We start from the raw sequence: 15,625 nt of genomic DNA, 5'->3' as shown, positions 1-15,625 counted from the left end.
TTGCTTAGTAAACATACATGAGCAACTGCAGGATCAAAAAATCGCAGCTTATTCACCTACATCTTCTCCACTCATGCAATACCTAAGTGATGCCTCTTGTCATGGCCATACAGATAAACTCAATTTACACAGCTAATCTATTCATTTTCTTGATAATTTATGTCCAAACTAAGGCAGATTTTGTTTCACAATGAATTCAGTAGAAGTTATTTGTGAATCTGTTGAAGTCAGTTTCTGAAGTCACAAAACTCCATTTGGTTTGCCAATGAAATTGGCAATGGAGTTTCCTCAATGTCATTGTATTACCCTATTGTCATCATCCTTTGTCTTAAGCAGGGCTTTTTACCTTAAAAGACAATTTTGCCCCAGGCAAGAAGCAAACATCAGTCTTTAGCATTTCTCCCAGAGATCACAGTCCTGCTCCTATAACTATGTCCAGCAAACAGGGCATCCAGTGGACACAGCTGAGACTTCAAAAACCACTGCAGTTCAATTACTGATCAGCTCCAAAAGCAGGAAGAAATAGAGGGACATCAGTCCATAACCCAACTATCAAGATTCTCTTCAGAATCATGTATTTAAGCCTTCATCAAACCAATTTCTATTCCATCTGCAGAGGAAGACATCACAATGTATACCATAGAAGAAATATTCTATATACACACACCTGAGTACTTACATGTAATAGATACTAATTTACTCAATAGTAATAACTCAAAGTTGAACTAGATTCACATTAGTCAAAAAAAAAAAAAAACCACCTTTGTCTCACTTGTTTTAACACTCTAACCCTTTTAACATAAATAAAATCTTGTTCTTAAAGGCCATGCTAAACCTGAAAACATTTCTCCAAAAACCCCTTCCCAATGTGTTTCTTCCAAAGTCACATACCTCCAACAGGCTTCACAAACAAATTTCCAATACAAGGCATGATATACTACATGCCTACATAACATCCAATGAATAGATATACATTTGTCCTTGTGTAAGTGCACAGACTGCAGGATAACAGAAAACTGATCAGGAACCTTTTTCTGTGAGACATGTTCTAACAGACTGTTAAACTTGATCATCAGCTATGGAACAGGTTGGGGCTTCTTTCAGCATTAACTGAAAGTATCTTTGGTACAGGAAAATACTAAAAAACTAATTCAGTTTGTTAAAAATTTAGAAGCTCACAGTTGTTTTCCAGTCAATTACAGATTCATTATGTGACTTCATGTTGTAATTTCAAGTTAAGTCTGCATGATGAGTCATTCCTTCCCTGAAAAGGAAAAACACTAAGCCATGTATGTTCCCTACTGTCCAAGGAAGGGGCGGGGGGGAAGGGAAACTAGTCAGGTTAGAAATCTAGTAACAGCTCAACAATAATTGCTCCTTCAGTCACAGCAACTTAAGTTTCCATGACCCTAATTTTAAGTTTTCAGGAAGTACTACTGGTTTATTTATACACATTTAGAGAAGAGTATAAACACCACACAAGACCCACTAGAAATATAGAATTTATTTCTCTTTACATTCAGACAATAGTATATTGCAGATTCAAACATGCCACGCTTGTATCACAGGTGACTTATGGATCCTATGTTTATAGTTGTGATAGCTATTTCTAGCCCAGATCAACACAAAATGTGTTTCTGGAGTGGCTCTCTTAAGATCTTTAAGCCATTAGCAGCCATTTTCACAGAAGGGTAATCTTGAAAACCCACTTCAAAAATTCATCTGTCATAGTATATGTTAAACAGCTGCTCGTGGTATCTTAACTTTGCGGCTCCAAATCTCAAGAAAGCAATTTTGACAGTAGCAGTGGACAGAGAGATCGAGGACTTGCCCTTTATCTTCCCTTCCTCAGGTAGCAGTTCTCAATAAAGGCAATGCCATGTTATAAGGCCACCACAATCTCCATGGTCCATAAACTGTGCTTTTGGCAGGGCAGCTCCTTTCCCACCCTTTAGGGTCTGCAGCCCTTGCCTCCCTCCCACCTTGCACATCCAGGTGCAAGCCAATCAAAAAAGTCAGTATTGCCATTCTGACAACATCCTAAAACACGTTAATTAAGTTATCTACAACTAAAAGTCTGTGAGCAACAGGAAAAGGTAAAATTTTGTTATATTTAAACCTTCAAAGTACCATGAACAAGAGGTATTTTCACAACCAGTGTCTCAACAGCATCTGTTCAATGTATTTCCCTTCACCTTACAAGCTCAGAAAAACTGATGCTTTTTAACTTTTGTCTCAAGTTCCCACACGTTCAGCTTAAGAATACCACGAGCTGCAGTGCATCATCACATGAAGAGCAGCAAGAGAGTAAGATGAGTGAAAAGGGAGGGAGTGGTACAGACACACTGTCCTTGGCAGGCTCTGCACCAGCCATACAGAGAATATGCATACAGGTGATGACAGATTTTGTTCCTTCAGTTTGTGTTTTGGTTTTATTTTTTGGTGGTGGGTTTTGTTTTTAATTAAAAAACACTATTCCTGCTAAGGCTGGTTGTGCAAAACTAGTTTCCAAGAACCACCATTCAGTCTGACTCTGTTCCTGCAGACAGGTTTCCTACTGATCCATTTCTCACTAGCATCTTGCTGAAGTTCTTCTGCTGCTCTTCCTTGAAAGCATCTTTGACTTTCGCTCGTTTCAGCCCTCCATCCCTGGAACAGAGCAGAGAAAAAAAAGTAACCCATCATGATTATTACAACTGTTGTTATCAAGCTCTATAATATTATCTGAAGCCAATTCTAGAGCCATAACCTAGATTAGTAGAAAGGCTTTCTTCAGAACTTCTAGAACATCCAAGTTAAGCATGTTGATTAAAACATTTGCCTTAAGCCATAATGCTTATTCAGTCCAATTTTTGAGTTTAGCCCATTAAAGAAACCTAATCATGTTTGTAACAGGTTGCACCTACCATCAAAATCTTTGCCAATTCGAGATGCTATTTCCCTAGGCTGCAGAGGCAGTCAATCTTGTGCAACAGTATGGTCATTCCTTGCCTTACTTCACTCAGAGGGTTTGTGGATTCTCTTCATCTGAATCTTGCTCTCAAGTTTTCTTCATATAGTCCTATCTAATCTAGGCATTATACTGCTACTTACTGAGGTAGGACATGAGAAAGTCCAAGCAGAAAGCCAAGCCCTGTGTTTCACGTTTTGTTGTCTGTCAGTTTTGCAGAGTAACTTCACTTCTGCTCCTTAATCTTTGCATGAGCCTTAACACGAGAAACAACTGTGAAGGAGCCCTCTTTGAACGTACGAAGCCTTTAGGTTAAACTCGCTACATAAGAGCCATGTGCTCCAAGGACTTCGTGCATCTTTTTTTATTTTTACTTTCACATACACACATGTGAAGTTACTCACTTGTTTTCTCCCAAGTGGCATGAAGGTATATTGAATGCTATCTGTCACAAAGCTAAGGGAGGAAGCCCCTCTCAATCAAACAACAGATAGTCCATGAACTCTAACAAGGATGCCATCACTCACCAGGGAAGTTCAGTCAGTCCCCCTTGGCGAGCAATGGCTGACTTCACTCTGTTGGCAAACTGAACAGCATCTTCACCTTCCTTTAAGGGTCATAAATTCAACATGATCAAAGCAGAGAGAAGTAAATTGAAACAGACTTCCATAGCACTTTTCATTTGCTGCCTCATCAAATTAGCTCACCGCCAAACGATCCTTCCCTTATCATGCCAACACAATCTGGTGTTCTAATGTGATAATGATTTAGCTCATTTTCCCCCTAAAAGGTTGAAATTAAGGGCAAATTTTGCTCCAACAGGATTGAACATTAAAAGCACTGCTACTGTGAACAGCACTACATTTACTGCTATCCTTTGCATATTTGATGCACTGCTGATGGTGCTAAGCTGCATCAGGAAAAGCTAGCCCAATCATACAAAGTCAACACTAACAGAAGTCCAGTATAAAACTCTGATTTGGAAACACAGGGTAGGTAGGGGTTTGGGGGAAAAGGCACTTGCAGACACAGCCAGGTTCTTAAATAGTAGTCAGTAAACCAGATGCTACATTACCTGTCTAACCATTGGTGGCATGTACCACACATTGCAAACAATGGCCCAGCTGGTCATTATTCGCAGCAGATAGCTCACGATGTTATATTTGCTGCTGTTCCAGAATGCATCTCCAAACTGAGGATCATACTGTAAGAGATCACAAAAAACATACAATAAAACCTTTTCCTCACAGACCATGACAGCCTATCTCAGATCTGAGGTGGATGCTTTCTGGCACATGCTAGAGTAAATTGACAACTGATCCATTTGCTCAAAATGGGGCTTTAGAACAATAAACCTGTGCTTATTAGTGCTGCTTGCGATTACATGACAGAACCAGGAGCACATGTTACCCGTTTGCCCTAACAGCCAAAAGAGCCAAGTCTGCTGCAAGCTGCATGCTTCTCTTCAGCACTGGCAAGGATTAGTTAGGTCTCCCTTCCTCCCAGCTTTCTGAAGGAAGAAGCTGAGCCCACTAGGTCCTACTAACCATGCTCCATAGGCTGAAGGACTTCACTTCCATTTCAGCCACTTCTGCTCTAGGAGTCTGCCACAGCATGTAGCCAATTGCCAAAGCTACTGTGCTTTCATTAGCAGCTGTACCAAGACAGCTTCCTATCACCCTGACAAAAGCAGATCCCAAACTTTGAAATTTGGCTAACAGCTATTTCCACTTACTTTGATTGCAACAGGATAGATTGTCCCTCCTATTTCAAAGCTCCCCTTCTTGAACATCATCACAGAAGTATTGTTTATGCAGGTGCCTGTCCAGAAAAGAAACTGGAGTCATTACTTCACACAACCTATGACATTGTGATAGCAACACTCCATCAGTGAGCAGGTCTTAGACTCACTAAGGAGGAAATGCAGACCTTTTATGAGTATATTAAGCATCTCTCCCCTGCTTGCTTTTATTCTTTATCTTGTGACTGACTGAATGAAACCAGAATGTGTACGAAAAGAAAAGCACAAGGCTGAGGTTAGATCCACAGGACAGTGAATTGATATTCACGAGGTAAAAGAACCAATCTTCCCATTCTCCAACCAAAACTTCTGCCAGGAGACCCAACAACTTCAAACAGTACTGTGTTGTCTTTGTGTAACCTCTTCAAAGATGAAAAATAGGAATGCCCTAATAAAATCTAAGCCAGAGGTTAAGATATATTTGAGCAACAGAAGCTATGAAAAGAGAGCAGGCATGACATCTACACTGAACAGAGATAAGGAACATTTCAGCTTCTTACCTTCTGGAAAAATTAAGATAGGGAGCTTGTTTTTATCCGCCACATGTTCCCTGAGTCTGTGGAAGCAAAAGGAAAGATTAAAACAGTTCTTTTCCCACTATTCTTTCCCCAGGCAGATGCATTAAAAATATCTTTACACAGAACACATTTGCTTAAAACCAAAACCTTTTACTGGACACCCATTTGCACATGCTTTTGTGTTTCTACGAAACATGAAGCTTTGTGCAAGCCATTCCTTAGGTCCCTAGCAGATTACACTGAGGTAACATCCTGTTTTCTTTCTTCCAAATTATTTTATTAATGCCTGTCAGGGAAGCTAGCAAATGTATGCCACTCAGTCAGTCCAATTAACTCTATTCAACTCAACCTGAAATAAATTGCCTATGTAAGAAAAAAAGTCTTGCACAGTCATGTGTCCAGAGCTCTCCTTACTTAACAGCAGATTTCTTAAAAAGGACCCCTAAATGCCTACAGCTCACACTACTTGAGTAATACTCAGATGACTTGGCAAAGCTGTCCTGCTGCACAGAGGCCAGTAACGTGATGAAGAAGTTAACCTGTCAGAATTAACCTAAAAGTTCTTTAAAAATTCAGAAGAATTTCTGTCACTGTGCTACACTGCTCATGGGTATGCCTTTGGTGACATTCTGCAGTAAACTGCCTCTGTAAGCAGTTCAGTTTTAAAACTAGACACCCAAAAAAGCAATGCTTGTTATTTCTAGTGGCTCACAGTTTCAAATGAAGTCAAGATAGTTTGTGTCACACAAAGCCCACTTTTTATTAGTATTTCTCTTCAAGAGAAAAAATTTTAATTATCTTCACATCCTTTCAAAATGTATACCTGAATATATCAGACATTAGTTATTAAGCTGATGGCTACCCAAATTAGATTGTTTTTGAGTCTGCATGGCCTTTGGTCTGAACTATTTCATCCTGTATAACCTTTTCAAGCCTGCCTTGGTGAGCTGGGAACCTGGCATTTTGACCAGTCTACTATACCAAAGCCCACACAGGCAAGCACATTCTGGTCATTCTGAATGCTCCAGTTTGCTGCATACCACCTCTCCAACTCACTTCAAGAACTGCTGTTGAGCTACTAGTACACTGATTGCTTCCAATCCTATTTACATCTACCAATTTGCAATACCCCACATCACTCCAACATACAGTAATGTGGAATTGCAGATAACTTGTATCTTTGTAATTAGTATTTATAAGCAGCAGTCATTATTTAGACTAAGAACTACATATGGCTCTTGCTAAAAGAAGATGATTTTGCAAGTGAGTCTTTTGCCCTCTTGAGATCCCAAGGGTACAAGTTTCCCGTTTCCATTTGTAACCTCATTAGCTTCTTGGCTTCTGTCTTTCCGAAGACTTAATTCCTCATCTGGGTCTTTGATTATTCAACGACTCTTCGGGGAGTACACACCCAGACATGGCTTCTAAGGCACCACTAGGTACCGGACTTATACTAGCGCTGCAATCCCCCGGCTCCAATCCACATCTCACCTTTTTGTCACTAGATGGCGGTCTTTGACTTCAGAGCGTTCAAACCAGACATGAGGACAGGCCTTGACTGTGGCTCTCTGAATAATTCCCATTAGTCCACCGTGAACCTGGCCAACCTGCAAGCCCAATAAGGCACATCAGTATGTGAGGCACCTGAAAAACAGAACTTTCTCTTCTTCGTGCCCCTCAAAAAAAAAAAACCCAAACACACTGCAAACCAGGACTGGACACTGCCCATAAAGCTACTGAAATGCATTCACTTGAAAGACACATGCATGGAAGCCTGATCTCAAGTATTTCATCAGATAAAGAGCCTAGCATTGACACTGCCAGGAATTTGTTATTGGTAGACCAATTTCAACATAACTTATACTTTTCCCCACTGACTAGTGTTGAAGTTAACATCTCTACTGTGAAAGTTCAGTAATGAACTCCAGAACCAACACCCCACAATCTTTCTCTTTCCTGGTCTCTCTCCCTCTGCTGTGGTGACCATGGGTCTCCTCATACCATTGCATAGCATCCATCATTTGTCAAAATGATCGCATCTATCGGTGACGTGTGGTTGGCAACACAAATTCCTCCTTTCTGAGGTTTGTTTTCCCTGCAATTACATACATTTTTGTTAGACTGCCAGTGTGCTAAACGCCACATTACAAACAACAGTTTCATTAAGCTGTCAGGCAAGTCAACACTTCACATGACATTAACCTGCACATCAGGGAAGAACTGCCGCACTTCAAATGGGATACTCACATACACAGAAGTATACACACACTTTTGCTATCATAAGGTCAGCTCACTCACTTGTTATGGTAATGGATAGTACCAGACAGAGCTCTGACAAGGATGCGGGAGCATGTGAGGTGGACCACTTCACTCAGATAGTTTTTCACACTGAAAGAAATCACAGGCATCTGGAGCATCCTGTAAAGCAGCTAGACACACACAATATTCTCCACCCTATTCAACACAACTCAGGGCTGAATTTTTCCAGTACTCTGGAGCAGAAGGTTATTCCCAGCTCTACTACTCATTTGCTACAGCAGCTCAACTAAAACATGCCATACTAGTGGTCTCACTTACCTGGGCAAGGCTGTCAACTCCTCACTGTGTTTATTTTATCCCAGCACTGTTATCTTCCCTACAGTGCTCTCTTTGAGTCTCTCATGACAGCAAGAGGAGCCCATTAAAAATCACCAAACTCAGTGCCAAGCCTGGCACAAAATCAGCCTCAGCCCAAGTTCAACACATCACTAAAAGCAAGGCCACAAGCTTGTGGGCAGACTATCAGTAGTCTATGACTTTCAAAATCTGTCCAGTCCTAATCTTGAGCTGTTTGCACTGATGCAATTTGGCAAATTCGCCTCACATACCATACACAGTACCTACCTGCTGTTAGGCAGCTGTCCTACAATCATTGTCCCCACAATCATGGAGGTAATCCCAATGGCAGCAAGGGTAATGCTACAGACAAAATGGACATTAAATCAAGGTAAGTAGTTTTGTTCATTTTAATTTCATTTTGATTTTAAAATGGAAAGGGACTGTAGGAATTCAGTTATTCCTCAGTTCTCTTTAACCCAGTAGTTCCCTGGTTTTGCTTAAGAATTCCTTGACATTGCTCAAAATCATACTAGCAGAGGCAGCAGATTCAGACAGCCCCAATGTTGTCAGAGAGTTTTAGAGATCACCCAACATACACTCAGGTTGCAAATACACATGACTCAGGGAAGAATTCACAGAAAAGATGGCCATTAGCCTTACTCTCCAAAGTAGACAGCGAGATAAAAGCATTCTGAATGGCTTCTTGAACATTCAAAGGAGAGCTTAAGCAGGTTAATCGTCTGTATCTACTAATGCTGCTTTTGGGTTAAAAAAGTTGAGATGACATTTCCCAAGAAAACACAAAATTTGGTGTTCCCAGACTGGCAAAATTCCTCAGCACCCATGAGCTTACCGCAGGGGCAGCAGGAAGCAGTATCGCACTATAACTCCAATGACCCACACAACAGTTAGCCTCAGGCTGATGTAGTGGAAGTTGACATTAGTCCTTGTTAGGAGATTCCAGGAAACCAGCTCTTCGGAGGAAAACCTTTGGGTGACTTCATCTTCCACAATAGCCTCAAACCCTTTTCTGCAGAAGTAGAATATGTCAGAGAATTCAAAGTCCACTCGATGCGGATGCACAATTTCTTTCTCCATAGGCGTTTTATCTCTTTCAATGATACCTTGGGAAGGAAGGAGTAAATATATAAGGAAAACACTCTATACAGTAACCATAATCCTCCAAACCACTTGCCACTCCACATTATTCAAGGAGACAAATTTACTCTCAGAGACCCTCTTATGATAACAAGACCAGATGCGTAACTGAACACAGAATAGTCTTCAACAGGCCAGATCTAGCTCTTATTCCTCGCATGAACACCTTGTGCAGCAAATATACCAAGTTATGTTGCCCGCTGAAGATGAAGCAAGAAAATAAAGCCTTACCCACCATATGACAAGTCCCTAACTCCACAAATTCATCCAAGACCATCTTATGCTTCCAAAGGAAACCAAGCAAACCCTTGCCCTTTCCATTCCCTTCCAGTGTTCTGTGTATTTAAGGGCATTCAGTCTTTCTCATGGAGGCTTCCCTGTTCCCTAGGCCTATCTCTTGTTAGACAAGATCCGCTGTGGGACAAGAGATAGTTAGATCTGGTGTCCCACAGCCACATTCAGCTGAGATATGCTCTACTGCTACCTGTCAAACCCCCAGGCTGCAACAGCTATCTCACATCTGTGCATGGACCAGTTTTGAACCAAATACACCTTTCTCCCTTCACAGCACAAGTCTCTTCTGTAAGCACAGACAGGACCACAGTAATTTTTGTTTTACTTCAAATCAAACACTCCAACACACACAATGTCAAAGTTCTGCCTAGTGGTGCCTTGATATAATTTCGTTCGACACTAACAGTTGTGTTTCAGTTGAACTCTGTCCACATAAGCCTGGCAATAGAAAAGAAACCTGGAGAGTTCAGAATTGCACTACAAGTATTCCCTCTTCTCCCTTTTTGTTTTTTATGCTTACAGTCTGATAAGAATTAATTTCTACGAGCTTTCAAAGGCAAGAACAAATTGTGTAAGCTAAATATAAAGATCAAATAGCTGCTTTCTGACAATCAAGTCTAGTTCTAGAAACTGATGACTGAAGACATCTAGAGTGACATTTAACCAGAAAAACCATGCCGTGAGACAGTCAACTAGGATTACAGAGATCCAAATTCAGGCTGCCACTCTATCAGACACCCTCTGGCAAATTGCATAATCTGTGCTTTCATGTTGAGGTGAAAAAAAGGGGAAAAAGGAAGCACCCAACTGCTTCAAGCTACTAGGCATTGCCTACAAATACACCTCCTGCCATGTGCAAATCTGCATCCCAGGGAATGTAAGCCAGCAGAAAAATTCTGTGAATATATCTGCTGTGCAAATCACATGCAACGTTTAAATTGTGACATGCAACATTTAAATTATAAGTGACATGGAAAATCTTTGTATTGCATTGCAGCATACATATGGAGCAATGCAAGAAGCTCCAAGATACAAGTTCCACAGATAACTGAGGTAAACACTAAAGAACAACATGCAAGAGATGCCACACTGCAACAAAACATGTTAGCACCTTCAGCTCTGAACATGATAGCCACAATTAGCAACTCCATCAGCAGACAATCTCAGTGCATTGTCTTATCACTAACCTATAAATATAAATCCTTAATATGGCACACCCAAACACCCACATGCCTCTTGGCATCTAAATTATACAAACATGCATCACATCAAACATTTAGTAGGATGAAGTACACTTGTGTTGCATTTGAAACCCAAACCAGAGCTCTAGTTTGTGGTTCCATTTTTCCCCTTCAGCCCCTTTAATCTCTACATTGTGAAACAGCCAGGACTGCAGGTGAATCAGCCCAACCTGTCTGCTCCAGGCTACTCCTAGGGTAGGAGACTGGTCGTAGCCAAAACACACATCAGGGGAACTCTCAGCACCCATCACACAGGTATAAAGTACCTCCCTTCTCTCCAGTTCCCAGGAAAACTGGGAATCCTTCCTCCTTATTCAGCCCCCAGTTCAGCATCAATCAAGCAGTTAGCTCCCCTGGCTCTTCTTGGCTGAAACCAGCCCAGGGTTCAAGTTTAATACACTGCTGGCGCAGCCAAGAACACGGCTCTAATGACTTGCTTCAGCAGCCTGTGCTGTTGTTGTCACACAACATCCCCATGCACAAGCTGCCTTTCAGGCTTAGGACAAGCTACTCTGAGAGCCAAGATCTCAGCAGCACCTGAAGGGATTATGAATAGAATTAACACACATGCTGCTAGCATGATATACTTAGCCTTCTTATAATCAGAAGTAACATTTAATGGCCTTTAATCCCTTGGCCATGAGCAGAGCTGAGCTTTCCAAAGACAGATGAAAGGAGAGCAGCAGGAATGTATTAGGCAGGAGTACAGCAAAAATCACTCAAACAAAAAAACCTGCAGCCACTACTTTACTCGGTGTCACAGCACAAGCCCCAAGCCTTAAAGCTCACACACTCTAGTCAGCTAAATCACACCAGGCTCAAATTTTACATTACCTACTTGCAACCACACTATTTGCATAAGTTTTTCTTCTAGTGGATGTCACTTTCAGAACTCTGACCTGACAGCATTTTTGTGGCTTTTAAACCCACTAACTTGAAGAGAACTGCCTTTCCACATAGCCAACACCCACACTGACAGCTGAAACCTGGCTATTTAGCTGCAATGAGATAGACTTCTAGCCTCCCAGTACCTGCTTAGCCAATAGCTACCTACCATTGGACTTGGCACATAAACACGCTACCATCTAACACCAGGAGACCTTAAGGTGGCAGCACCAGGTAATTCCCACACAGCAACTATATCAGCCAACATTATTCTTGGAACTATTCCTTATCACACCTCCAACACAGGGGCACTGGTTGCGTTTCTGCCAACAGATGTGAAATACACTGGATTTGGTACTGCAGAGAAAGGTAGTGTCCCCTCAGTCATGCTCTCTCATCTTTCATATTGAGGGACACTGGATTTTAAGGTCTTTCAGAAAGACCATTTTTGCTCTGCCTGGAAACAAGAAAAATTGCATAATGCAAAGCAATGCTCCCTGCTATACTGACCTACCTCTAGTGAGGACTGGATAGTGAGGTAAGATTGAAGAGGTGCTACCATTCCCCTTCAGCACGTGTGTAACACACACGCACACAGACATTTACATGCACCCTGTTTTAGTCACTACTCCATAATTCATTACCACCAGGATTTTCTTCCCTCAGTAAATACTGTAAAACACAACTGGGCTTCTCCACCTGCTCTCGTTCTGTCATCTCAGGGGATGCCAACCTACATACTGCACTTTTAGATCTACACCTGCCCTGGCCGTCAAGTACTTTCATCCACACACAGGAATCCAGAATCCTGATCACAAGTCAATTCTATGCTTAGAAAGCTCCCAAAAGCAATATACAGAACACAAGTTGGCACTGCTGACTCCACATCTCGCCTGCTTCTCATACCTTCTCAAGTGAGGAATAGTTAAAGGGAACAGCTTACTGCAGAAAGTCATCTACAGGGGAAAAAGATTTTTATTTTTAATTTCAAATCTGAAAAAGATCTTAAAAGTGTGCTTCACGACACCACTGCAATTGTGTATCTTTATCCATAAGATCACTTGAACATAGCCTGCATGCAATAATCTACATAAATGACTTTAGATATTTTTACTAACTAGCACTAATGCTTCAGACAGGTGAGTGCACTCAGATTAATCTAAGTTCTGAACTATAGCACATATTAGCACTATACACCCACTCTGTTACACATACAGAGGGAATAGGCATTTGTGGTTTTATGGAAAGATAGCTCATGGAACATAAACTACTAGCCAGGTCGCTCTCCCTTTACCTTTCTTTTCTAGAGAAGAAAAAGCTACATGCCAGAATGATCAGATGTCTAAGAAGACAAAAGCTCCTACTGTACAGCTAAAGCAGTGCATTTGGATCTCTTGCCCACTCACTGACCCATGACATGATGCGATACTATCACCCTTACAGGAAGAAAAAGAATATCTTGCTGCATCCCTGACAACCTGTGAAACAGATAGCATGGCACTGACATTATTTGGAAGGATCACTTGCCTTACCTCCTCCCCATCCCCCAGAAGAATGAACCCAAACCTTTCAGGACACTCATGAGCAATACTTTGAAAGCCACTTTGAAGTCAGTAATTAAATAAGACAAATTTTAACCTGTTTCAAGAGCTGCTGTGCTCTTGAAACTTCCAGTTTATTATTACACATGCTAACTGACAATAGCATGTGCTACCATCAGAGCCTGCTTCATGCCTGGCCTGCAGATACTGCAATACCAGTGTTTACAGTATTGATAAGGATATTCCTCTGGAGATGAAAGGCACACAACCAGTTCAGCAGTTCAGTCCCTGTTACTGCATCATGTTCGCGTGAGCTAATTTGCAGAATCAGGTAACAACTGACTTGTCTAGTAACTGGCAAGGTGGTCCTGCTTCCAGCTGTGCTGCCGAATGAGACAGCACACAGAAAATGCTGATGCTGCTGTCAAATATTGTCAAGAAATGAGCAAATCAATAGCAACAGCAAAGCAGTCAGAAATCAGGAGATAACCAAGCACTAGCTGCTATGCCTTGTTCATCCTCACACTTCCTGGGCAAGCTCAGACTGCTTTCACTGTGCTTAATCTCCCAACTCTTACAGCCAACTTTGACCTAGTACAGCCTAGCACAACACGCACAGTATGGGTTAGGATACAGTAAAAGAACTAATTTCAAAATTAGGCTAAAGGAAGAAACATGAAGCAACTCTTCAGCTGTTGTTCTACAAATGCTGAGTGCAAGAAGTTTGCCTGGCAACCACTGAGGTAACTCCAGGGGCAAAAGATAAATAGCAGACGACTGAGAAAAAAAAGAAAAAAGAGAACTAGTGTAACACCACATACTTCCAACAGTCCTAAAACAGAAAAAGCACTGAGCTTGGGAAAGAAAAGTGCTGTCCACTAAACATTCAGATGTTCCCAGACGTTAGGTGCATTCAGGTGCAGTTAGGATGGAGATAGTTGGCCAGCAGCCCTGCAAGCAGCAGCCTTCAGGGTTCAAAACAAAATCCAAGCTTGTATTGTAACTCTAAAAATTCCCTCAACTGAAGACAGCCTCCATCGTAAGCTCTACTTTGTTTCGTTAATGTTATTTCATACCCTTCATTTCCTCATCCCTTGATTTTTCAACCATTTCAGCATGAGCCAGTAAAAGTGTATCATTCTGCAGGAACGGTTCTGGTGCCAGTAGCATTGCAAAACAATTAAATGCAAGAAATAGCTTTTCCAGTTCTCTCAGGTACACATCTAACTTCATTTGAAAAGGACTCAGTGCTACTTTAAAACATTAATCTTATTAATACGACTTTACCCCAAGCTCTCACCATTAGTAGCAGAAGTCTTTATCTGTGGCTGTGGCTTTTTGACACCTTTTTCTATCCGTATAGTTGCCCACTGTTGAAGAGAAAGAAAATATTAATTTCACAAATGCAGTATTCACTTAAGATAAAAGCCACTTAAAAAAAGCAGCAGTTAATCAAAGACAGGTTGTGATTTTCAAAGAATATCTTCACCAGGCAACCATCACCCATCTTCCTCAGCTGAGTCCACACACAGTTCCTCCAAAGAAACACTGCCCCAGTGTACTTAATCAAAAGGAACCTCAGTGCCAGTAAGTACTTCCCAACTGCTTGCAGCCTTCAGAGCTGGCTGTGCTCCACAGATGTTTCAGTTCCTGCTCAGATACACAGCCACCAAGAGCCTGAGATAGGCCTCTGCCAGCCTCACTACTCAAACACCAGCCACCGAATCATGGATGCATGGGAAGCTCCAGGAGCTGAGAAAGACACCAGCCCCTGAGCACAACAGCACACATTCACAGAGCCAAGAGACACATCACAACTCAGCTAAAAAAAAACCAAAAAAACCAAACAGCATTTGCAGTCATAGGAAGTCTCATTTAAAATAAGATTGTTCCAATATTTTTCCAAGCTGAGCAAAACTGTAATTTCCCTTACACTGCAGCTGCTCATTTCTTAGCATTTTAAAGCTCTGAGCAGCAGGAAAACAGGACAAATCACAACCTCTAGTGTACAGCTGCAGAGAGCCCTTCTCCTGTCCTTGGGAAGGGCTGCCAGCTCACTGGGTTTAACATGCTGTTTTCTAGTAGGTGGGCTGAAAGAGGGAAATTGAAACAGGTGATAAAGTAAGCTCTGCTCTCCAAGGAGCACCCAAGCTTCTCAGTAGCTACACTCACCACAAACCCCTGTGGCAGGCCCACACAGGCATCAGGACACTTCCTCTCATCTTGAGCCCTGAGGCAGCTGAAGCCAGTTTAACCTGTTCTCTTGACCTTCAGCTGCCTCAGTTCCACACACTGCTTTTAAATAGCCTTTCCACCTCCTCCATCAGGCTTCCTTTTTACCGGGTAAACAATCACAATCCCTTTGCCACCCCAAAGCCTCACCATGATGACAGAGTAGCCCTTTTGACCTGGATCCTTCCTTTCCCCATGTGGCAGCTTTGTGAAGGGATGGAAAGAGGACTGACTTTGTGGTTCCTCATTATTAGCATTAATTCCTCTCCCATGAGACTTAATACTATTTCTAGGAATACTGTTATAATAGGTGTTTCCAAGAGAGGTGACCTGGCTGAAATGAGCTTGCATCCGAAGACCAGGATATTACCTTGTTCAAAGATTAAGAACTTCAGCAGTATCAAAGG

General features: G+C 41.7%; 1 protein-coding gene across 3 annotated transcripts in view; it reads right to left on the bottom strand.

The window, feature by feature from the left end:
- Positions 1-15,625, bottom strand: part of LOC133211007 (glycerol-3-phosphate acyltransferase 3) — an 89,855-nt gene that overhangs the window by 65,592 nt on the left and 8,638 nt on the right. Inside the window, exons 2-12 of one of the 3 annotated variants that reach the window (XR_009725068.1) lie at positions 14,287-14,356; positions 8,721-8,991; positions 8,153-8,227; positions 7,568-7,657; positions 7,271-7,364; positions 6,761-6,876; positions 5,252-5,307; positions 4,686-4,771; positions 4,026-4,154; positions 3,478-3,557; positions 2,452-2,649 (exon numbers count right to left, since the gene is read on the bottom strand). Coding sequence is in view for 2 of the 3 variants with exons in the window: in XM_061350983.1 (XP_061206967.1) it covers positions 2,523-2,649; positions 3,478-3,557; positions 4,026-4,154; positions 4,686-4,771; positions 5,252-5,307; positions 6,761-6,876; positions 7,271-7,364; positions 7,568-7,657; positions 8,153-8,227; positions 8,721-8,991; positions 14,287-14,356 (1,194 nt within the window). In the remaining variant the exon portion in view is untranslated. Of the gene's footprint in view, positions 1-1,486; positions 2,650-3,477; positions 3,558-4,025; positions 4,155-4,685; positions 4,772-5,251; positions 5,308-6,760; positions 6,877-7,270; positions 7,365-7,567; positions 7,658-8,152; positions 8,228-8,720; positions 8,992-14,286; positions 14,357-15,625 lie in introns of those variants that run through there. The other 2 variants (XM_061350983.1, XM_061350984.1) reach the window with 2 other exon arrangements.

The sequence above is a fragment of the Neopsephotus bourkii genome, unplaced genomic scaffold (genome assembly GCF_033783945.1).
Source record: "Neopsephotus bourkii isolate Nb327-2 ecotype Australia unplaced genomic scaffold, CSIRO-AGI_Nbou_v1 NB_547, whole genome shotgun sequence".
Classification (NCBI taxonomy): domain Eukaryota; kingdom Metazoa; phylum Chordata; class Aves; order Psittaciformes; family Psittacidae; genus Neopsephotus; species Neopsephotus bourkii.
Note: the sequence above shows the minus strand (reverse complement) of the source record. Positions and strands in the feature narration are given on the sequence as shown.